This window comes from Medicago truncatula, chromosome 5, assembly GCF_003473485.1.
Source record: "Medicago truncatula cultivar Jemalong A17 chromosome 5, MtrunA17r5.0-ANR, whole genome shotgun sequence".
Lineage (NCBI taxonomy): Eukaryota > Viridiplantae > Streptophyta > Magnoliopsida > Fabales > Fabaceae > Medicago > Medicago truncatula.
The window spans coordinates 41,026,598-41,051,066 of NC_053046.1; the positions used below are offsets into that span (position 1 = coordinate 41,026,598).

Sequence of the window (24,469 nt, forward strand, 5' to 3'; positions counted from 1 at the left end):
TCTATGATCGAATACTCATTATTTATAATCAGATTCCAATTTCAAAGGTCTTTTACATTAGCCTCTATAGAAATGTTAGACAACAATGAAGCACATTCATTCACTAACTACTCTACCCCTAAAATAACCCTAAACTCCAATTCCAATCACACACATCTCTTTTCTCACCCAAACTAAACATTTTTTCCACCGAAATATATTTGTCAACCGTCAACCCATGCAAAACAAACTACTAAACCTATTGTTTTATTAAGCTCAAAAAAGGATTCATTCATTATATAGTATCAATATCATGTTGCTTCATTTACTTCAAAATAAATAAATTCTAATTGAAAAATGTGTTTCTTTTCCTACGATCAGTTGGAAAATGTTTGATACGTTGATATGCCATTTTTTTTTTTATAAATAGACGGAAACCATTTCTTTTAGTTATGGCTTATTAAAATATATAGTCTTGCATTATAATAATTTCTTTTACAAACTTGATCTCGTGTTGACGGAAAATATGAAAAGAAATGGAACGTAATTAAGCAAGATTACATGGGTTCATCATTACGACAAGCATGAAATTGTTGACGTGTTGTGTCCTTTGTGTTTGACTTTTGACTTGGTAAGAGTACCTCCAACTGAGTTTTCTTTCCATATCCTCCTTAATTACAAGAATTTAGGGCACCTCTAATATACAGCATAGTCCATCATGATTCATGAATAGCTTAAAGCAGATTTCAAAGTATTTTTAAAGAATCATACCTCAGTAAAGTGCAAAATGCAGCCTAGAATGACCAGTCTATTTAAATCAAGCATCATTATCATCCATGTTTAATTAAGTGGTAGAAAATTTTAAATTTTATTACAACAGAGGGTATAAAACAAAACCATCAAATCAAACATACTAAATAATTAAAATAATGAAATTTAAAAGTATTGTGACGTTAAATGATTGTATGATGAATATTTAATCAATCAAACAACTTTTTTTAACAAGACCAAATTAATGAATAATACAGTGTTCACTTTAAATATATCAGTAGTAAATAAGTTTTCAAAATATGGCATGTTATATATATGATTTATGAACCTATTTAACTACTCAATATTAATGTATTTTTACAAATATATTTATATTTAGTTCCCTTCAACGTTTAGTCGGTTCGAGCCTGTTATTTTTGGAGGAGGTATATTGTTCTATTACGAGAACAAACTTTTGGGGTTATACATATAATTCTTTTGAGTATTTATTAATAATTGTCAATAAATAATTTTTTTAAAATTTTGATAAGTAATATAGTTGATTGGTTAACAGTTTTTTAGATACAAGTTAATATTGGATAGGACAGAGGGAAACATGTCTTTCAAAAGGGGAAGCAGACTCCTATCTGTTTTAATTTGGTCATGTTAGGCAAATGACTTTTCTACAAACACTTTACATCATAAATAATGCAGTTCACCTACTCTACACAAAGTAGTACAATGAAATACGAATAATACCTTCAAATTTGTGTCAACAATAGTAGTAATTCGTGTGATATAATTTTTTGGTACAAAAATAGCTAGTTTTTCAGACCTTAACTAATAATTTTTCGTGTTCATTTTGGTTTGTGCATAACTATCACTTGATATATCGATCTAAGTTTAGATGAATTTACCATGAAAATTATATATTGGTTTTAGTTGGTTAAATATTTAGAGAAAATTGTTATTATTACTAATATTGATATTATTATTATTAGTCCTTTTTCAAGATTTTGTTGTCATATGAGATTCCTTTTTGACTCATTTGTTGGTAGATATTATTGGTAAGGCATAGGCTATACCTCCAAAAATTATGGACAATTTATCCAACAATCAATGAAAATTAACCACATGAATAAAAATTAGTTTGCGGATACTATTTTTAAATTAACTTATAAGACTAATTTTCATTGATTATTGGATAAATTACTCTTAATTCTTCAATGGTAGCATGAGCTTCATCAACAGTCACAATCAAATCAACTAGAAAACGTGAGAAAATCTTCAAAAAAAAGTGATCAACTTTGAAGATCGCAATGGATAAATGTACAAATCCCTATGTGGATCATAAATAACTTCTCTCATACCATATTATGAAACTAAGAAATGAATAGAAATGATTCTCATTATTTGATCATAGAGTACATTACAGCTTGTATATAATTCATGAAGGTGTAGGATAGTTATGATACATGTTCTATATTCTATACTAACTCTAAAACAGTTAGTTACAACTAACAGGTTATCTCTATAGAAGCAACTGTCTGTATTTGTTTCCAAGCCCCTTTGATATTTGGAATACTTTTTCCACATCTGAGAGTGGTTTTCCAAATCTGCAAGTTGGTCACACGTATCTTTGAATTTTCTAATTTACTACTAAGTACAATCTCCCCTTTGATAAGCCATAGAGGTTGTTTTTGAGTTAAGCCTCACCGTCTTCACTATTTGGCAACAGCTGATCGTTGAGTGCACTTCAAATTGAATTTTCTATTTAACACTCGTTGATCTTTGTTTGGATTGTTTGATTTGTTTCCGTTTGAATCAGTGACTTCATCAACCGATTTTTCAGAGCTCTAATCAATGATAGGAGTTGTGATTTTCACTACAAGAAATTTGCGGTGGATAGTTTGATTGAAACTAGGTTTGACCATTGGTGAAATGACAAAATGGAAAGTTTAGGTTCTGCTGATATCATAATGAAAATGAAATTGTGTTCAAAATAAAACAATGATGGTATACTGCAGACACCAAAAGAAAAAAATTAAATCGGGACAGAATTTTCGGTCGCAAAATAGTTCAAAATTCTGTCACAATTAATTCAAGCCTATTGTTGAAACTACAACAAATGCAATTATATTAAAAACAGAAAAGATCAAAGGAAAGGAATTCAAAATGGGGTTTACGTCCGAAATAGATTCATGATTATTAATATTAAATCAAAATACTCCATGTTTGATTAGGCCCTAGTTTCGAATCAAATCAAAATACTACTTGCATATACTGTAAGGTAACGATAATCATGATTGATAATATTAAAATGGAATGATGGTAAGCTAAAGTGGCATCGAAGTAAAATGTTTGTGAGCCAAAACGGCCAAGCAAATACATGAATCAAAATGGAGGGATTGCCCTCAAGGTTTTGTAGACCTTCTCATGACCTTCCAATTCAGTTTCGGCCTCCGGAATTTGATCAGCAATTTTCAACTTGACTTGATCAATAGCGAGGCGATGGAAAATTGATTTAACTTCTTTGTTAAGAGACGTGATCTTAGCTTTCTCTTGAGCTTCAATCTCAACAATTTTGGCTCTTTCCCCTTGTAGTTTTTCAAGCATGGCTTTAAGATCAGCAATCTGAGTATCAAGAGAGTTGAGTTCTGTTTGGTGGATGTCGAGGGAAGTCTTTGACAACAATATTTTTTGTCTTGTCGCCTTCAATTCCTCATTATCCTGGTCGGTGCTCTTCTTAATTGCGTATCGCTCTTTTTCCAATTTTTCGAGTTTCTCAAACATCCACTCAATTTTGTTGAGAAAGTTAACAACAACATGAACTTGTTTTAATTCGCGAGAATATAACATGTCAGCATTAGCTTCGATTTTATCCTTGACTACATTGAAGTTTACTTCACGAGCAAGACCTAGTTTAAATTTTACAACCAAGTCTTTTTTAAAGGCGATATCCCTCAATTCCTGAAGAAGTTGATCAGGGAGGTCAAGTTGCAGATATCTAAAGTCAATAATGGAAAGCCCTTCTGATATAACTTTGTCGATTGCACCAATAACATCCACATCTACCATATCATCAAGATCTAACAACTCATCCTCGTCTATCATATCATTAATTTCTTCGTCTATCATATCATTCATTTCTTCATCTGTAATGTTTTCGTTTTGTTCTTCCAATGATGCTTCATCTTCGGATTCTATATCTGAGGGACAAAAAGGAACCTAAACAAGGAAACAACATTCAGTTCAAGATAAGCCTAGAAACAGGATAAGAATAAATGGGTAGCTTTCATTTCGTATCGCATTTATTAAATCTCAAAAAGAAAATACCTGGCGATTGTACACATATTCCATGTATGAAAGAACATTAGGATAGCGGATATGTTTCTTAGTATCTATAGCAGAAGCTTTTTGAAAGCATATAATATCACCATTGTCTAACTGCATTCATAGAAAAAAATAAATCGATAAGAAAACCAATTAAAATGTTAATTTCTTAGTATGTGCCAACTGGGTATTTACTATACCTCGTTATCTTCAAATGTTAATTTCTTCTCAATAGGAAAACACTTGACTTTTGGTTCAAATCTAATTTCCTGCACAACAATAGGCACAATTTACTCAGTAAAGCTACATAATTAAAGTCACCTTTACATATCATTAGATTCAAAAACTGAAGATGCTGTTAGAAAAGGCCCTTTCTGTTCTGACAAGTCATATACGAATGATAAATTTTCATAGAACAAGATGCAAGGATGCACTACAAATTTAAATTTTTATGAAATTTGGCAGCAGGTAAATAATATTAGTAAGTCAGACAGACAAAGCAAACCAACCTCATAAAGTTCGATATCTTCATCAGGATCATAACCAGCCAATTTATTTAACTTTGTTAAGATTTCTGATGGTTTACCAGTACAGTCGACAAAGAGCCTTCCAGCATAACTGCCATAGAAGGGAAATACATTTGATGTCAACTAAAGTCCACCTTTTACCGCAACATATGTTAAAATCACAAAAGAAATTATTCAGTACCGTAGCTCCTCTCTTTCAGGATCATATAACTTGAAGAAAAGTAATATATCATCCTCTCCGATATAGGGTGGTGCAATGGGACATAAATCCTATATAATAATGAAGTTTGTCAAAAGGACTGTTTGAATGATGTTTCATGCTATCAAAATAGTATACAACTTCATAATATAAATGTTACCAGCCCACGCTCCACTTCCAGAAACAGTTTTAATTCGTCAACCTTGTGAAGCTCTCTCAATTGTCCAACTCCAACCTACAATTTGAATCAGAATGAGAAAAAAAATGAACAACTACAGATCATAGAGAAATTGGTATGCTGTGCAGACATGAATCGCAAAAAACTAAGCACCCTCGCAAGCATTTAGAGGAGAAAAAAACTGCGGGATCCAAAACAATCTGTATAAAAACCACTTGCAACTTGCATATACATTATAAAATTTAAAGAAATAAAAAGAAGGAAGTCAAAGATGGCCAAAAAACAGGTACCACAGATTGAACTAAGTATCAGCTTGATATAAATGACATGAGCAGATTCAACATGTAACATAAATGAGGGGTAAAAGTCATAAATTATGAAGCTTAAAGCAGATATATAAGCAACAATCAGAGATGAAAAAGTCATAAATTATGATGCTTAAAGCGGCTATATGAGCAAAACAATATTGAAAAGTTTCAAGCAATTTTGTGAATTTACAGATTGTGCTTCATCGATGTGTGTCAAAAGCCGAGATGGTCGACATGTATGGTTTTCACGCTTTTCCCATAACCAAAAGCGCTGGAATTGAGCTGGTATGCCAAACTCTTTAGCAACATTTTCCTACATATCACATAAAATCAATCAAACGTAAAAATCCAACTTACAAAAATAACAGATGGGTGCAATAATCATCACATAATTCATAAGTTATAATATAAATTACAAAACAAATGCATAAAAACCACAAGATTCGTGTGACGTATGTTGTTCTTCTTCCAACTAAAGCATTGTGATTTTTATATTTTAGTATTGTATTTAAAATAATTGTTTCCTATGACGATGCATCTAAAATAATGATTTTTTCTCTTAATCGGTTCACAAACTAAACTTTCCCAACTTGCATGCTTGTATGACGATATAAAATTCGTAACACTTGTGTTGGGCCTAATTCAACCCTACAAAACCAGTTTGTAAGGTGAGAGATGCATACCAACATATTTTTAAGCTATATCTAATGTGAGACTCTACACATACCCTTGCACTCAAGACTGGATTTTTGAGGCATGACCTACGTCGCCAGATACCAAATGACTCACCAGATCTTGGATTGACTATGATACCATCTTAGATTTTTATATTCGGTCTAAATCGTCTTTATAAAACTGAATTATAAGGTGGAGGATGTTTCCTACTTATAAACATATTTTTAGGCCATATCCCATCCAATATGAGACTCTCAACAAAAAGGTGGCACCACAAGTTAATGCACTTCAATCCTTACTATTTATTAGGCGTGCTCTATATAATCACATTAGGGTTTGTACTTCAATTCTCAATTAAAAAGATTAAGTCTTTCTCAAATTTCCAATGTAAGAGAGTAACCGATGATACGATACCTTGAAAACGTTAAACGACGCCTGCTTTTGAACACGGAAACTCCTCACTTTATCAAGGTCTACAAGATCAAAATATAAATCATTTCCAATTTGTTCTGCAAAGTCCTCATCTCGTACCACCTAGGAAGTATTATAATATCTTATCAAGTTATCAGTATAAATAAATATAAATATATAAATATAAATACAATCTGATTGAGCAATTAAGAGCATGTTTTTAAAGACACAAACAAAACAACATATCTAGGGAAGCAAGCATAGAACACCTTTATAATAGTGTACAAGTTATTTTCTGCCATTTCTGTAGTTTTGTGCGTTTTTCTCTGTTTCCTTCCTTCAACCTTTCCTTCCTTCAAACTCTCCTGCACAAGATCAGCCCAAGACATTTGTAGGCCTGAAGCGAATTTGAATTTAGGCCTTTTAAATATGTTGACAAAGAAACATAAAAATTAAAAATTTCAAACACTAAATATGAGTATCACTCACGGTCGACGTTTGAATATTGAACCGGAATATTAACACAAAAAAATTGCTACCTTTGAGATCAAATTGCAACATAAACTATAACTTGCAACAAAAAAATTGCTACCTTTGAGGGCCTAATGTGAGGAACTAACATATATAGTACAATAGAGATTTAAAATTAAGGGTCTTGTGAATTCGATTAAAACTCACACCAATATTTTGATGTCAGGAGCAAAATTAACAACGACCAATAACCAAAGTGATCAAACAAACACAAACAATAAAATAAGATAAAGGAGAAGAAGAATAATACCAAGATTAACATGGGAATTAATTTACTAGAAATATCTATTTGAAAACGGAAAACAAAGAGAAACAATGCATGCATGAATTAGTTTCCTTAATTACTCCGATAGAGTGATACCTTTGTTCTCAACCAGCTCTTGTTCCCAATGAGTGATTTCGGTTTTGAAAGACTCTCCTCTCTATTTATAGGCGTGCGTTTTTTGTTTTCAAAACTATATGAGCCTCAATCCAATATTTAATGAAACAGAAAGATATAATATGATTTTTTTAAACAAATTTGTCTATAATAATGTTATATTGTTAAAGTTATTAAAAATGATAAGAATTTATATTATATTTATTATATTATTGGTTAAAAATAAACCTAGTTTGTTACAATTTTTTTGAAGAACTCATTTGTTACAATATATATATATATATATATATATATATATATATATATATATATATTTAAATAGTTTGTTACAATTTAAAAGTCACAAAAACATCTATGTATTTAACTTTCATTAAAAAAATAATTTCTATATACTATATATAAAGAAAACTACCCCTTTCAACATTTTTGGGTTGGACTTTTCTTTCAAAAAATACTCTCAATTTTCAATAGAAATAACATATGTAACAAAAATGATATGAATATATATATATATTCCATTATCATTTAAAAAGTGTAACAAACTTATACTTACTTTTTTACTATCTCAATTATACCCTTAAACAAATTTTTCTATAATAAAGATTGTTGTTGGTGTCATTAAAAAAAAAGAGTTTATATTATATTTTTTTTGTTATATTTGTTGGAGTCATTGCAATAAATAATCATGATTAGTTTTATTTTGTTATAACTTGAAAGAAACAAACATTTATATTTTTTGTTTTAATCCAAATTAAAATTTCATAAAAAAAATACCATTAATAATTTTCAAACGTTAGCGTAATAAAAAAAATTAAAAGACAGACACATGAGTGTCCGTCTTTTCGCTAGTTAGTAATAATCAAAATTTCATATAAAATACACACTTTTTGAAATAAAATTTAACTGTTTATCCTCTCCCTCAATGTTCGCTAGTTAGTAATAATCAAGATTTTATATAAAATTTTGAAATAAAATTCAACTGTTTATCCTCTCCCTCAATGTCCGTCTTTTTGCTAATTAGTAATAATCAAGATTTTATATAAAATACACACATTTTAAAATAAAATCACTGTTAATCCTCTCCCTAAAAAAACAATGATTTATCCCCTAACACGTACTCCAGACTTTTCTTTTTTGAGGAAAACTATTTTCTTTTTTGGAAGGATCAAATTCCAAACTATATTAATCGTTTTTTTTTTTTTTTTTTTTATAAATAAACTATATTAATCGTTATCTTTCTAAAATATGTATCCAATCCAAATATGCTGGAGGGTCGCTCTTTTTTTTTTTGTTGGCGGAAACGATATGATTCTAAATAAAAGGCATTTAAACAAAAACAATGTTTTTCATTGTTTTGTTTTAGGAAAAAAATTGAACAAAAAACAACAAAAATCTCAACCAAATGATTGAACATTAACGAGGTTCACTAAAGCAAGGTAGACAAAATCGAGATCTTAGACAAGATCGGGGCAGGGTGACAGTATCGTGTGAATCGCAGAATCGTAACACGGATCGGAAGATCCTATCAAATTTATAGTATAGTGCTTATAGATTTAAGTTAGTAAGAAAACAACTTCAAATGATAAAAATTACTTAATAACAAAACATATTGGGAAGGTTTCACAAATTATTGCTTAGTGGTGTATCGGGAAGGTTTCCAATATAGTTATTAATCAATAAATATATGGTATAATAGGGAAAAAAAGATCTGTTTCATTCATGTGGCAGGTCAATAAAAAAAAAACGCATTTTTTGGGAAGATTTTCAAATACAATTAAATTAATAATTAATTGGTTTAATGGGCTAAGAAACAAACCTTTCATGTGACAGCTAAAAAAAAGCGTTTTTTTGGGTTTCTGAAGCTTTTATAACGTTTTTCGATGGGTCACGGATCCGACCCGCGTACCCAGAATTTCAAGAAGACGATCGGAAATGGCCGAAACGCACGAGACAGTCGTTTCCTCGCGTTTTCACGGCGATTCTGGCCGCGCCCACCAATTTCCGATTCCATACCCAATCAAGCACGCAGGTGGTACTCAAGATCGTAGACTCTTACGAGTCAGATCGCGATTTTGTCTACCATGCACTAAAGAACTAATCATTCGAGAAAGTCTTGAGGTATTCAATCAAGACTTCTCATCATTTAAAAAAAGTCTTGTGGTATTCAAAATCATTCAAATTTCGAAGGATTGTTTACTAAATTGGATTTTGATGGATTTTATGGGATTTTGTAGTGTAATTTTAACAAGAAAAAGTCTTTCATGAAAAGATGAGATTTCTTGAGATTGTTTTTGTTTTAAAAGTTACTATCTCTTTCTCCTCCCTTCTCTCTCTCTCTCTCTCTCTCTCTCTCTCTCTCCCTCCCTATTCTCTCCTTTCTTTCTTCGTTTCTCTATCTCTCCATTCTCTCTCTCTCTCTCTCTCTAATCTCTCATCCCCCCTCTCTCCCTCTCTCTATCTCATAAAAAAATAAAAAATTGTATTGAGAATATTATGATAGAGAGTATGTCGTAATCAATGTTCCGCAAATCGAGTGTTAACTCTCCGAGATTATCGAGTTTACATTTTTAGGTACAAAAATCGTGTTAACTCTGAGGTAAAATCGATTTTTGGTAAAATTGGAAGGTTTAACGAGTTTGACGGAGTTAACACTCGGTAAACTCGTGTAACTCGACCGATTTGTAATGGCTGACACAATATTTTTTTTTGAAAGATTTGTAAGTGCTGGCATAATTTTAAATATGTACAATTGAATTTTGTGGCAATAACATTTTTAACAAATAAAAAGTGTGTATTGAGAATAATGTGTTAGAGTGTTTTTTAGTCCTTTAAAATCTTATTAAATTCATAAAATTTGAAAATCAATAGTAAAAGAATTTTTTATTGGTTTTATTTTTCTTTATTCAAACGCTAGAATTTATTTGTTCATTATTTTTATCATTCACGCTTGTAAGTTTGTTCTTTTTCCCCTAAAATTCATTGAATCCTTTGAAATTTTAAAATCACATAAAATCCTTAAAAGTCTGTGTGATAAATCCTTTAAAATCTTGAGTGTATAAAGTCTTTTACATAAAAAGTCTTTTAAAATCTCACAGAATCAATACAATCTCACAGAGTCTTTTAAAATCTAAAAGACTTTTTATATTAAAATAGTCTTTTAAAATTCTAATCCAATACACCCCCCTTAGATAAAACAATTCATAGTCATAGCAAGACCATTTTCCTTTTAGGAAAGCAAGACCATTTCCTTAAAAATTGAAGAATTAACACAGAAAAATAAATAAATTTTAGGCCAAATATCTCCTCAGGTCCTTTAAATTTTACATTTGTATCGGATATGTCCTTTAAATTTCTAAAATTTTAGATTGATTCTTTAAATTATTAAAAGTTTACGCCGTTACCCTTTCAATCAACCTCATTGCAAATAAATTCTGCTTCAATGTCTATTCTCATTTTTTCTCAATTAAACTGCACACAAGTCACTATGTATGATATCAGTACTGAGAAAAACGCAATGTTTTATGTCACATTACGTACTTAACGGACATATCAGCTTTATTGTAACGGAGGTTGATCGAAAGGATAACAATGTAAGCTTTTAATAACTTAAAGGATCAATCTGAAACTTTAAAAACTTAAAGAATTTATCTGATACAAACTTAAAACTTAAAGGACCTAGGGAGGTACTTAGCCTAAATTTTAACTATGGTTTATCCTCTAACACGTACTCCAGACCTTTCTTTCCTGAGGAGAACTACGGTATTTTTTTAATCTCCTCTAAAAGTTAGTGAACAGTATTACTCAAAAACTCCACCCAATATATTTCTTTTATCAAGCAACAAAAACGCCACATGTATCTCAATTCTCACACATATTACCTAGGGATTAGATATGTAAGTAGCATATACTCTTCAATAAGTATCTCTTGACTCTTTAGGTTATGTCCATCAATTAGAGGATCTGAGAGTTAACTTAAAATTAGAATTCTGGAGAATCGTGTCATGATAGAGAAGTTTCGTGCCACGATTGTTGAAGCAAAATTCTGGAGCAATCACTGGAAAAATCGTGTCACGGTTGAATCGCATCGTGGCACGATGGTGCGATTGAAGATAAAAATAAAACGTATTTTTATTGAAGATTTGTTTCAGTTTTTTAAGGGATTACTTTCACTATAAATATAGACCTTGTATCAGAGCAAACTTTGAGATAGAGGGGCTGAAACAAGGGTTTAGAAAGGCAACAACAAAACTAGGGTTTGTATAGAGTTTGTCTCTTTGGAACAAACACTAGGTTTTGAGGGTTGATTCACCTTGGGAAACACTATTAGGATTGAGTCTCATGGTTACGGGAAGAGACTGGAACTTTGGGTAGAATTAGGCGGGAGACTTATTCTTGTAACCCATTGATATCTCTTTTGTAACGCTACTCATCATATAGTGGATCGGAGGGCTGCTCTCTCCCCCAGACTAGATCAATTTGGACCGAACTAGGTCAACAAATTCTTTTGTGTTCTCTCTTCCTTTTTCTCTCGCTGTTGTTTTTTACTTTTGGCTTGTGTTTATAATTGTTCCATACACTTTATTTTTGGTTGCTTAACTATCCCTTGCTCCACATATCAAGTTTATTATTGGTGTGATTTTTCATCGAATTCGCAACAGAGAGGACATTATTTAGGTGACATATTCTCTTCTTTTTATAATTTCAATATTTGAATATTCTTGTATTCTATGTAAAAGTGTACTATATTTTTTTTTAAGAAGTCAACATAAATATATTAACCAAACCGTCAAATCTTCTTTAACATAAGAAGTGTCCGAAAGATATCGATTAAGGGAAACTGCTCCCAAGCATGTAAAAGATTGAAGCTTAATCTTGGTAAGTAAATGTTGCAGATTTTCCTCCTTATAAGAGAAAATACGTTTGTTTCTTTCTTTCCAAATAATCCACACACATAAAAAGCCAAATGAGATACAAAATTGAACTAATATTCTTTGGGAATCCTCCTAAATGTCCAAATTAAATTAATATATAAGAAGTTAATTTCATAAAGATATCTGTAACTATTTCATAAGGGGTAATATTGTCATTTAAATAAAATATATATTTTATAAATCATAGTTAAAATTGAAATTGTTACCTAGTTAAACATAAAAAAGAGTAAATAACGATGTCTCTTTACATCAAATACATGAAAGAATAAGTGTTTATCAACAGCTCAAACAAAAATAATGATAAGTATTTATCATATCATTATCTTATCTTATTCTTTTCCAACTTCTTATCATAATGTGACCATATTATTTTATTCTTATCATATCTTATCTCTATCTTATAATGCACACAATAGAAATACAATGGGATTTACTTCCAAAATATATTTGACAATATTAAATAAAAATACTTCATATTTGATTAGGGCCCAGTTTTGTATCAAATCAAAATACTACTTGCATATACTATAAGGTACCAATAATCATGATTGATAGTATTAAAATGGAATGAAGGTAGGCTAAAATGGCATCGAAGTGAAACGTTTGTGACCAAAAAGGCCAAGTAAGTACATTAATCAAAATGGAGGCATTACCCTCATTATTTGGTAGACCTTCTCATGCCTTTCCAATTCAGTTTGTGCCTCCAGGATTTTATCTTCAACGCTCTTCAACTTGATTTGATCATCAGCGAGGCGATGGAAAATTGATTTAACTTCATTGTTAAAAGATGTGATCTTATCTTTCTCTTGATCTTGAATCTCAGCCATTTTAGCCCGGTCGCCTTGTAGTTTTTCAAGCTTGGCTTTGATATCAGCAATCCGAATGTCAAGAGACTTGAGTTGTGTTTGGTGGTCTGTGAGGCACGCCTTTGAGATCAAAAAATTTTGTCTTGCCTCCTTCAATGCTTCATTATTTTGGTCAGTGCTGTTCTTAGTCAAGTCTTGCAATTTTTTCAAATTTTTAAGTTGCTCAAACATCCTCGCAATGTTCTTGACAAGGTTAACAACAACACCGACTTGTTCTAGTTGGTGAGAAGAGAACATGTCAACATTAGCTTCAATTTTTTCCATGACTGTGTTGAAACTAACTTTAGGAGTGAGACCTTGTTTAAATTTTTCAACCAAGTCTTCTTTAAAAGCGATATCCCTCAATTCCATAAGAAGTTGCTCTTGGAAGTTGGGATCCAGCTTCGAGACTTCTTGTTTTTGAACAGAATGGTGAGATTTTAAGGAAAGAGTAATCCCTTCTGATAACACTCTGTCGATCGCACCAATGACATCCTCATCTATCATAGCATCAATTTCTTTCAAGTCTTTGCTGACAAATTTTAAAGTGTTGGCTTTGTTGGTACCTTCATCATAAGTGGTCTCTATATCCACTTTTGACTGTTGAGCTTCAGTATTTTTGACAACATTCCTTTCTTCAGCTATAATAATTTTGTTTTTCTCTTCCAATGATTCTTCATCTTTGGATTCTATGTCTGAGGATCGAAAAGGAGAAACCTGAACAAGGAAACAACATTCGTTCAAGATAAGCCTAGAAACATGATTAGAATAACTGGGTAGCTTTCATTTTGTATCGCATTTATTAAACCTCAAAAAGAAAATATATACCTGGCAATCAATAGCTTTCATTTTCAAGAATGAAGGCACGTCAGAAAGGTGGAAATATTTCCTAGTATCAATAGCATAAGCTTTCTGAAAGCATATAATATCACCATTTTCTAACTGCATTCATGGAAAAACAAATCAATAAGAAAACCAATGAAACAGTAACTTGGTGTGCATCAACTGGGTGTGTAATTACCTCACTTTCTTGAAATGTTGATTCCTTCTTAATAGGCAAACACATGACATTTGGTTTAAACTTTATTTCCTGCACAACAATAGGAAGAATTTACTCAGAAACGCTAAATAATTGAAGTCAACCGAAGATGCCATTAGAAAAGGCCCTTTTTGTTCTTGTTGGTCACATGCCAGAATGATAAATTTTCATAGAACACGATTCACTTTATTCGCCATTCATCATCACTCATCAGCAAGCATATGGTTTCTAAATATGCAAGGATACCTTGCAAATTTAAACTTTTATGAAGTTTTTCAGCAGAAAAATATAAAGTCAGACAACAAAAACCAACCTCATAAAGTTCAATCTCTTCATTAGGATCATAACCAGCCAATTTATTTAACCTTGCCAAGATATCTGATGGCTTATCCTTACAGTTCACAATAAGCCTTCCAACATAACTGCCAGCCACCAAAGGGAAATACATATGATGTCAACTATGGTCCACCTTTTACCTCAACATATGTTAAAATCAAACAAGAAATGATCCAGTACCTTAGCTTCTTCCTTTCAGGATTGTGTAACTTGAAGAAAAGTAATATATCATCCTCTCCGTTATAGAGTGGTGCAATGGGGCATAAATCCTATATAATAATGAAGTTTGTCAAAAAGGACTGTTTGAATGATGTTTCATGCTATCAAAATAGTATACAACTTCATAATATAAACGTCACCAGCTCATGCTCCACTTCCAGAAACAATTTTAATTTGTCATCCTCGTAAAGCTCTTTCAATTGGCCAACCTGCAATTGGAATCAGAATGAGAAAAAAATGAACTTCACATCATAGTGAAATTGGTATGCGACACAGACATGAATCACAAAAAATTAAGCACCCTCACAAGCATTAAGGGAAAAAAAACTATGGGATCCAAAAACAATCAATATAGAGAAAGGGCAGCCCGGTTTGATAAAGCTCCCGCATATGCAGGCAGGGTCCGAGAGGGGGGTCCCACAATTAAGTATCAGCTTGATATAGATGTCATGAGCAGATTCAACATTAAACATAAAACCCAACAACCAGAGATGAAAAAGTCATAAAATATGAAGCTTGAAGGGGATATATGAGCAAAACAATATTGAAAAACTTCAAGCAATCTCATGAACTTACAGATTTTGCTTCCTCGATGTATGTCAAAGGCCGATATGGTCGATATGTACCGTTTACACGCTTTTTCCAAATCCAAAAGCGCTGGAATTGAGCTAGTATGCCAAACTCTCTAGCAACCATGTTCTATATATCACATCACAAAATTCTTAAGTTATAATATAAATTACAAAACCAAAAGCATAAAAACCACAAGATTCATATGACGTATGTTTTTCTTCTTCCTACTAAAGCATTGTGATTTTTATATTTCAGAACTGTATTTAAAATAATTGTTTCCTATATGAGGATTCATCTAAAATAATGATTTTCTCTTAAGCAGTTCACAAACTAATTAACCAGCATGTCTTAAAGGCCATTGAATTCCCTTGCAAGAACATGAAATTAGAGTATGTAATTGGGGAGTGTTGTCATATGTATTTGGCACTAATTTGGATACAGTATTCTCAGTACATTAGTACTTGTATTTCAATCCTCAATTAACAAGATACGGTTTTTGTCTAATTTTCCAATGTAAGAGTGTAACTGATGATATGATACCTTGAAAACGTTAAATGACGTCTGCTTTTTAACACGGAAACTCCTCACTTTGTCAAGGTCTACGAGATCAAAATATATGTCATTTCCAATTTGTTCTGCAAGGTCTTCATCTCGTACCACCTTAGAAGTATTATATGTTATCAGTATAAATAAATAAAAATACAATCTGATTGAGCAATTAACAGCATGTTTCTAAAGACACAAACAAAACAAAATTCTAGGAAAGCAAGCTTGGAACACCTTTATCATAGTGTACAAGTGAGTCTCTGCCATTTCTTTAATTTGTGCTTTTTCTGTGTTCTTTTTTAACCTCTCCTGCATAAAAAACTCAACGTTAGAATTATTGTCTAAACTAAAATATATCTTAATCTCAACGTTAGAATATCAACACAAAAAACTCAATAAGTTTTGTTTAATGCTAACTAATTAAGCCTCTTCTCTCCCATCATCATCCGTGTATATCTCACACATGTATCTTTATAGATACATAAATATTCTAGATACGTATCAATGAATATCCTTAAAGTATTTGATATGCATGTATCCAATAAAATATATTTTAAAAAATAAAATATATAAATTCCATTACTTTTAGGATGCACATATCCGCTAGTATTCACAAGGTATTAGCATCTCCAATTTTGGAGTATTGGGCTTCATAGGTGGAAAACCTAATATGAGGGTTGAGTTGAAGCTCTTCGGACGAAGGAATAACAACTGACCACTAGCATTTGTCATTAAAAAAAGAAAAAACTAATAATATGCCTATATCAGTCTATCACATAGTGTGGCAATGCAACAAAACAATGAACAATTTGATTAGAGAGAAAAAGGAGAAGTGATACCGTTGTTCTCTGCCTCGCAACAGCTCTCGTTTTGAATGAGTGATCTTTGCGTTTTTTCAATTTTGAAAGTCTCTATATATAGTCGTATATTGTTGGGTTTAAAAACTATATGAGCCTCTCAATCCAACATTTAATGAAACAGAAAGATATATGTAGAGTAAGGGTGTTCTATAACAAACTATAAGGAGAGTAAGAAATATTTGGCTGAATTTTTCATTATATTAAACAAACATTTAAACAAATTTGTCTATAAAAATGTTATATCGAAGTTCTTAAAAAATATACAGCAACAATTTAAAAGTAAGGTTTGTTACAATTTAAAAGTCACAATCATCTATACATATAACTTTAATCATAATCAAAATCAATCAATAGTAAATATATAAGGTAAAGTATTTTAAGTCACTTCCACTTCGATATTTTTATTATTTTACTAACGTTCAGACGGTCACTCCGTGTTCGTCTGTCCATTTATTTTTATTTTGCTAACACATGTTAATTATAAACATAATTAACATGTGTTAGCACAATAAGATTTTTTATGAGTTTTGATTAAAAATATATGTATAGATATTTCCGAATTTTAAATAGCACTATAATTCAAAAAATTATCCTTAAAAAAATAGTAACAAACTATTTTTATCTTTTACTAATAATATAAAAAATATAATAAACATTCTTATCTTTTTCAAAAACACCAACAAATAACAATATAAATTTCTTAAAAGCAAATTTGTTTAAGGGTAAAATTGAAATAATTAAAAAACTATGCTCAAAACAATATGTACACCCTTTATATATTGTTATAGACACGTAATATTATAAATATAGATTATAGATATATTGTTATGGATGTAATTCATTATCTTTTTCTGCTTTGTTTCTTCCTTTTTTAAGAAAATCAGTTACACTGTTTTATTAAATCAGTTTGTTATTTTAATATTTTAAGAATGCTCAAACCATTCATCATCTTACTCCTTGAAATTCAATTACTCAGAGCGGTCTGAAGTAGCTTAAACCAAGTCTTGGTAGGTTTAAATGTAATGTAGATGATTCCTTTTCTTATGCTCTGAATCAAGTCGGCATTGGTATGTATATTCGCGATGATGAAGGTCATTATGTGCTAGCTAAAACCGAATGGATGACTCCGCTTCTTGATGTGGATTTGGGCAAGGCTTTAGGTTTATTATCAGCAATGTATTGGGTGCGTGATCTGCAGCTGGGTATTATGGATTTTGAGCTTGATTCCAATACTGTGGTAGATAGTCTTTGTGTAGTAAAAGTATCGTCTTTAATTATTATGCAGTGATCAATGACTAGTCGCTCATAGTTTAGGTTTATTCGGAGACAAGCCAAGGAAGTCGCTCATAATTTTGCTAGGGTGGCTTCGCGTCATGCTAGTTTCCATATTCATATTATGATTCAATCTTGTATCTCTACTATTATTATGAAAGAAATGCAATAAGTTTTTTCTTGTAAAAAAAAAAACTAATTTCTAATATTTTATGTAGCATAAATATCTCAACAAACTACTCATCATATTTTAAGATTTTATTTTAACATATTTTTTCAATAAACTTAATTATTAAATCATAATTCAAATTTAAATAATATTATATACTTATTTTGTTTTTCATATAAATGTTTCACTTCCATGATAACAATTTGATTTTAATTTTTTTCTATTTTGTTAAAAATTATTTTCTATTTAGCATTAATATCTCACCAAAATACGTATATTTTCTATTGATGAAGGAATAATACTTAAGTTGTGAACCGAGTATGCAGGGGTCGTACGTGGTCGAGATTATTGTACAAGACTTGTTTGTTAAAATTGTTTACGTACGGTACAACAGAGTTTATCGTTGTATCCGTGTAATACTAGAACGACTTAATTTTGACATGTTTATTTTATTGGTAATCTATTATGACCTGAGCATGTTATTGTAGTCGTCGCTTTGATATTTTGTAGTATCACAACAGGCACGGTTATGGGGCATAAGGAAATCCTTATGCACCCTGCATAAATCCAGAAATGGTTTCGGTGAGTTGTATTTCAAAACCATTAGATGTACTTAATGGTTTCCAGCATCCTGCATAAGGATTTTCAGCACCTTGCATAAAATTATGTCAAAACCATTTTGCTGTGGAAATGATTTATGTGAGTTGTACTCCAAAACCATTTCTGGATTTATGCAGGGTGCATAAGGATTTCCTTATGCACCATAACCGCACCCGTATCACAACAATCGCCGAATTGTGTGTTACATTAGCACTTTTGTGGTTGATTTGATGTGTTGACTTGTTTATTGGCATATGGCAAAACTAGGTATAAAGTGAAATATTTTGCGGATTTGTGGTTATGTTTTGCGGATTTGTGGTTATATATATATATATATATATAAATAGCGTCAATCAAATCGACTCTAATTAAAAGTTTGACAAGTTATGTTTTGAGATATTGATACTATGATAGATGAGGATGTTATTAGCGTCGGTCAAATAGCGTCGGATTTGTATTTATCTAGTTGACTTTTTGATAGTGGACTTATTAGCCTCAGCTGAATGAAGAGTCGGTTTTAACTCGGCCTATCTGACGTTAAATTAGCCTCGGATGTTAGAGGGTTGACGCTACCCAGTAGCTTCAACTTTTTTAGCCTACCTGCGCCGACGCTAAATCGGTTTTTGGCATGTTAGACTGGATTTTTGCGGACGCTAAAATGCTATTTTTTGGTAGTGGAAGCTGAGTGGTGGAAAAGTTTTATGGAACAGAAACTCCACATTTGCAACTATTGGCCGTTAAGATGTTGAGTATGACTGGCAATGCTTCAAGATGTTGGTGCCAGGGGCGGTTCTAAGGCCCGGCGACCCCGGGCACTCGCCCGAGCTCCGGGCCAATTTTTTTGCAATTTCTTGTGTAAATTCCTATGAATTTCTTATATAAACCCCTATAAATTGGGCAATTTCTTTAGATTTTTTATTATTTGCTTGCAATTTCTTATATACGCCCTAAAAATGTGTTGCAAATTTTTTTTTGCCCAGGCTTTACAATATTCCTGGCTCCGCCGCTGGTTGGTGCAAACACAACTCATTTAATTATTGGGTAATAAAAATAATTCTATATATATCACATAAGCCCCACAACAATTCAATATTCAAGTTATAAATCAATTGAAGTAAAATGTGGCAAACTACACTAATTGTAGATAGTGTTTCAATAGAACAAATCGATTTTCATCATAACAAATAGGAATTCAAAATGGGAATTACGTCCAAAATACTCCATGTTTGATAGGGCCTAGTATTGTATTAAATCAAAATACTACTTGCATATACTGTCAGGTATCGATAATTATACTTTTTTTTGACATAAATAATTATACTTGATAATATTAAATTGGAAAGATTAGTCAAACAAGGCCAAGCAAATACACAAATCAAAATGGAGGGATTGCCCTGAAGATTCTGTAGACCTTCTCATGACTTTCCAATTCAGTTTGCGCCTCCGGGATTTTATCTTCAACACTTTTCAATTTGATTTGATCATTAGCAAGGCGATGGAAAATTGATTTAACTTCTTTGTTAAAAGATGTGATCTTATCTTTCTCTTGATCTTCAATCTCATCAATTTTGGCTCTGTCACCTTGTAGTTTTTCAAGCTTGGCTTTAAGATCAGCAATTTGAGCATCAAGAGAGTTGCGTTGTGTTTGATGGTTTGTGAGGGAAGTCTTCGAGGTCAATATTTTTTGTCTTGTCTCCTTCAATGCTTCATTATCTTGGTCAGTGCTTTCCTTGGTTAAGGCTCGCTCTTTTTTCAAATTTTCGAGTTTCTCAAACACCTTCACAATGGTGTTGAGAAGGTTAACAACAACACCAACTTGTTCTAATTGACGAGACGTGAAAGCGTCAGCATTAGCATCAATTTTTTCCTTGACTGTATTGAAGTTAACTTTAGGAGAGATACCTTCTTTTAATTTTTCAACCAAGTCTTCTTTAAAGGCAATATCCCTCAATTCCTGAAGAAGTTGCTTAGGGAGGCTGGGATCCAGTTTTGCGACCTCTTCTTGTCCTTGAACAGAATGCTGAAATTGTAATGAAATGGTATTCCCTTCGGATAAAACTTTGTCGATTGCAGCAATAACATCCTCACCTATCATAGCATCAATATCTTTCAAGTCTAGGCTGATTTTTTGTGAAGAGCTGGCTTTGCTGGAACCTTCATTGTGAGTGGTCTCTATGTCCACTTTTTCCGGTTGACCTTTAGCGCTTTTGTCAACATTGGTTTGTTGCAGCAATGATATTCTCAACTCCTCAAGTATCATATCATTAATTTTTTCAAAGTCTATGCCGACGAATTTTGAATTGTTGGCTTTGCTGGTACCTTCATCATTAGTGGTCTCTAAGTCCACTTTTGACTGTTGAGCTTCATTTTTATCAACATTTGTTTCTTCGGCTAAACTGTTTTTGTTTTGCTCCTCCAATGATTCTTCATCTTTGGTTTCTTCAGCCGATGGAGAAAAAGGAAACTGAACAGGGAAAAATCTTTCAGTTCAAGTTAAGCCTAGAAAAAGGATAAGAATAAATGGGTACCTTTCATTTTTGCATCACATCGACTAAACTAATTGCCTTTAATTAAACATCAAAAAGGAAATACCTGGAGATTGTGCACATATTCCAAGTATGAACGCACATCAGGATAGCGGAAATGTTTCTCTTTATTCATTTTAGAAGCTTTCTGAAAGCATATAATATCACCATTTTCTAACTGCACTCACGGAAAATAAATCAATAAGAAAACCAATGATGCAGTAACTTAGTGTACAACTGGGTATGTGTTATACCTCACTTTCTTGAAATGTTAATTTCTTGTCGACAGGCTCACACATGACAGTTGGTTCAAACGTAATCTCCTGCACAACAATAGGCATGACTAACTCGTAACTCGACAAATTTGCTGTACAACAGATAAATAATAAATCAGACAAAACAAACCAACCTCATAAAGTTCAATCTCTTCATCAGGATCATAACCAGCCAATTTATTTAAGCTAGTTAAGATTTCTGATGGCTTATCAGTACAGTTCACAAAGAACCTTCCAGCATAACTGCCATAAAGGGAAATACATTTCGAATCAACTAAGGTCCACCGTTTACCAGAACATATGTTAAATCACACAATAAATTATTCAGTACCGTAGCTCCTCTTTTTCAGGATCATATAACTTGAAAAAAAGTAACATATCATCCTTTACCTTATGGAGAGGTTCAATGGGACACAAATCCTATATAATAATGCAGTTTGTCAATCATATATAGGATTTTACTTGAATGGTGTTTCGTGCTATCAAAATATAGTATACAACTTCATAATATAAATGTTACCGGTCCATGCTCCACTTCCAAAAACAATTTTAATTCTGCTTTGTGAACTTTGTTTACCACTTTCAGTTCTCCAACCTGCAATTTGAATCAGAATGAGAGAAAAAAATAAACAACTTCAGATCATAGATAAATTGGTGTGCTGCGTTACAAAGAAAAAACTATAGGATCCAAAACAATCAATATGAAAACCTCTTGCTAGTGCTACATATATATTATAAAGATATAAAAGAAGGTAGTCGAAATAGCGGGAAACAAAAAAAGAAAAGAAAAAATAAACAAAGCTAACATAGATGGAATTAACTGTTGTCTTGGCCCAAAAAATGAAATCTAAAGCAACCAGCCATGGAAATCATTATAATAGTAGATTGATATAACATCTCGTGAACAAATTCAACACAACATAAATGAGAGGGAAAGAAGCTGAGTTTTTTTTATACAAAACCAAAATTTGCCTAAAAGCCAACAATCCGAAATGAAAACGTCATCATCATATGAGAACTTTGAAGGGGTATATCAGCAAAATAATATTGATAAGCTTCAAGAGATCTTATGAATTTACAGGTCCTGCTTCCTCAATGCGTGTCAACGGACGAAATGGACGACATGTATCGTTTTCACGCTTTGCAAATACCCAAAAGCGCTGGAATTGAGCTGGTATGCAAAACTCTTTAGCAACCTCTTCCTACATATCACATATATTAGCAATAAAACAGAAAAATCAAACATACAAAAATAATACATCCGTTGAAAAATCATCACGAACCTCATAAATTATATTACAAATCATAAAATCAAGAGAATAAACACCGCAATTATTCATATGGCTATTGTTTCCACTTCCAACTAAAGCATCATGATTTTATATTTAAGTATTGATTTTAAAATAATTGTTTTCTATAAGGATGCATCTAAAATAATGATTTTCTCTATAGCAGTTCACAAACTAAACTTTCCCAACTTCAATGGTTCTTGTATCTGGATATAAAAATTCAAGATAGTACGAAAATTTTATGCACTTATTCAAAAGGTAATTGCCTAACTCTCCATCTAAAGTTTAAACCCAGTTTTTTTGTAGGGAACATGGTTTATTGGGCCTAACTATCGGTTACCTATCATATGACTAACCATAATCATCACTCAATGGATAATTGAAGTTGCAAAGATGTTATCAATTTAGGATAGAATATTCTCGGTGCGTATTTAGTCGTATCTGTCATTATTGCACATATCTGCTCCCGGTTTTTCTTTATTAAGATTTTTCTTAGGGGTGATTTATTAAGTTTTATTAGGCTTATTCTATATAATCACATTAGTGCTTGTACATCAATCCTCAATTGATAAGATTCAGATTTCCTCTTATTTTACAACGTAAGACTGTAACTGATGATGATACCTTGAAAATGTTAAATGACATCTGCTTTTGAACATGGAAAATCCTCACTTTGTCATAGTCTACGAGATCAAAATATATATACTTTCCAACCTGTTTTGCAAGGTCTTCATCTCGTACAACCTGAGAAGTATTTTTTATTATCAGTATAAATATAAATACAATCTGATTGAGCCGTTAACAGCATGTTTCTAAAGATACAAACAAAACAAATATCTAGGGAAGCAAGCTTAGATCACCTTTATAATAGTGTGGAGGTGAGTCTCTTCCTTTTCTTTATTTTTGTGCTTTTTTCCACTGAGTTCTTTCTTCAACCTCTCCTGCATAAACGCGTTGTATAAATCCAGTGCAAATATTTCAGAAGAAACCAACAGAAATAGTACAATAGTGATTGAATGTTACGGGCAAATGAAGCTTGGTTTGACTTTGGCTTGAAATACTCATAAGGTACTCATGAGAAACATATAAAAAATTACACTGTTTCGGACAAGAACAGTCATCGAGTTGATTGCAATAGCTGAGTATACATTTCCATAGATATATCAGGAAATAAATTAGTCCGCTGACTAAACATAGGAATATCTACTTACCATTATATGCTCAGCCGTGTCTTTCTCATCCACATTGCATGTTACTTCAACTTCAACTACAAGAGTATCATTCATAAGATACCCTCTACGAGGATCATGCAATTTACCGAGACGTATGAGGGAAGTGAAACCCCAATCCCTTTCTTGCTCATTGAATTGGTGCTGCGTGTCTACAAAGTCACAAAAATAATGCAGCTATGCCCAAAAATTATGTGCATTTTCAGTTTCTATTTTCTCTTTCATTTTGTTTGATGGTAAATGCTAAGGGTTGCCTTGAAAAGAGTTCAAAAAACGAAGTTAAAATTTCTAAGTTCTCAATGCATTAAATTGCATGCATTAGATACTTTTTGTTTATTTTAACCTTAACAAGATGCCGATACTTTTTGTTTATTTTAACCTTAACAAGATGCCGAAGGGTACTTATGGATCCTCTGCTTTTAGGGTGCAAAAGTCACCGTGACTCTCTCTCTCTCTCTCTCTATATATATATATATATATATATATATATT

General features: G+C 31.9%; 4 protein-coding genes across 5 annotated transcripts in view; all 4 read right to left on the reverse strand.

Moving 5' to 3' along the window:
* Nucleotides 1-3,123: 3,123 nt before the first annotated feature.
* Nucleotides 3,124-6,749, reverse strand: LOC11431954 (ubiquitin carboxyl-terminal hydrolase 13). Its single transcript, XM_024785032.1, has 7 exons — nt 6,630-6,749; nt 6,364-6,483; nt 5,465-5,587; nt 4,949-5,023; nt 4,263-4,331; nt 4,066-4,176; nt 3,124-3,957 (listed from the first exon to the last, which is right to left on the reverse strand). Exons 1-7 carry the CDS (start codon nt 6,747-6,749, stop codon nt 3,124-3,126), a joined length of 1,452 nt encoding a protein of 483 aa, XP_024640800.1.
* A 6,087-nt stretch (nt 6,750-12,836) lies between these two features.
* On the reverse strand, nt 12,837-16,026 carry LOC11423348 (uncharacterized). The gene is made up of 9 exons (XM_003617378.1): nt 15,994-16,026; nt 15,754-15,873; nt 15,217-15,339; nt 14,781-14,849; nt 14,602-14,690; nt 14,399-14,507; nt 14,068-14,136; nt 13,875-13,988; nt 12,837-13,763 (listed from the first exon to the last, which is right to left on the reverse strand). The coding sequence occupies exons 1-9, from the start codon at nt 16,024-16,026 to the stop codon at nt 12,837-12,839; spliced, it is 1,653 nt and encodes a 550-aa protein (XP_003617426.1).
* A 3,920-nt stretch (nt 16,027-19,946) lies between these two features.
* LOC11437052 (ubiquitin carboxyl-terminal hydrolase 12) overlaps nt 19,947-24,469 on the reverse strand; it is a 53,340-nt gene continuing 48,817 nt past the window's right edge. The window contains exons 12-13 of one of the 2 annotated variants that reach the window (XM_024784308.2): nt 21,253-21,363; nt 19,947-21,124 (exon numbers count right to left, since the gene is read on the reverse strand). In XM_024784308.2, the coding sequence (XP_024640076.1) occupies nt 20,036-21,124; nt 21,253-21,363 (1,200 nt within the window). In that variant the 3' untranslated portion in view covers nt 19,947-20,035. The remainder of the gene's footprint in view (nt 21,125-21,252; nt 21,364-24,469) is intronic. The other variant, XM_024784309.2, reaches the window with a different exon arrangement.
* LOC11433009 (ubiquitin carboxyl-terminal hydrolase 12) lies at nt 21,392-24,184 on the reverse strand. The gene is made up of 8 exons (XM_039834475.1): nt 23,961-24,184; nt 23,610-23,690; nt 23,374-23,493; nt 22,540-22,662; nt 21,981-22,055; nt 21,792-21,880; nt 21,595-21,703; nt 21,392-21,508 (listed from the first exon to the last, which is right to left on the reverse strand). The coding sequence occupies exons 1-8, from the start codon at nt 24,033-24,035 to the stop codon at nt 21,434-21,436; spliced, it is 747 nt and encodes a 248-aa protein (XP_039690409.1). The 5' UTR covers nt 24,036-24,184; the 3' UTR covers nt 21,392-21,433.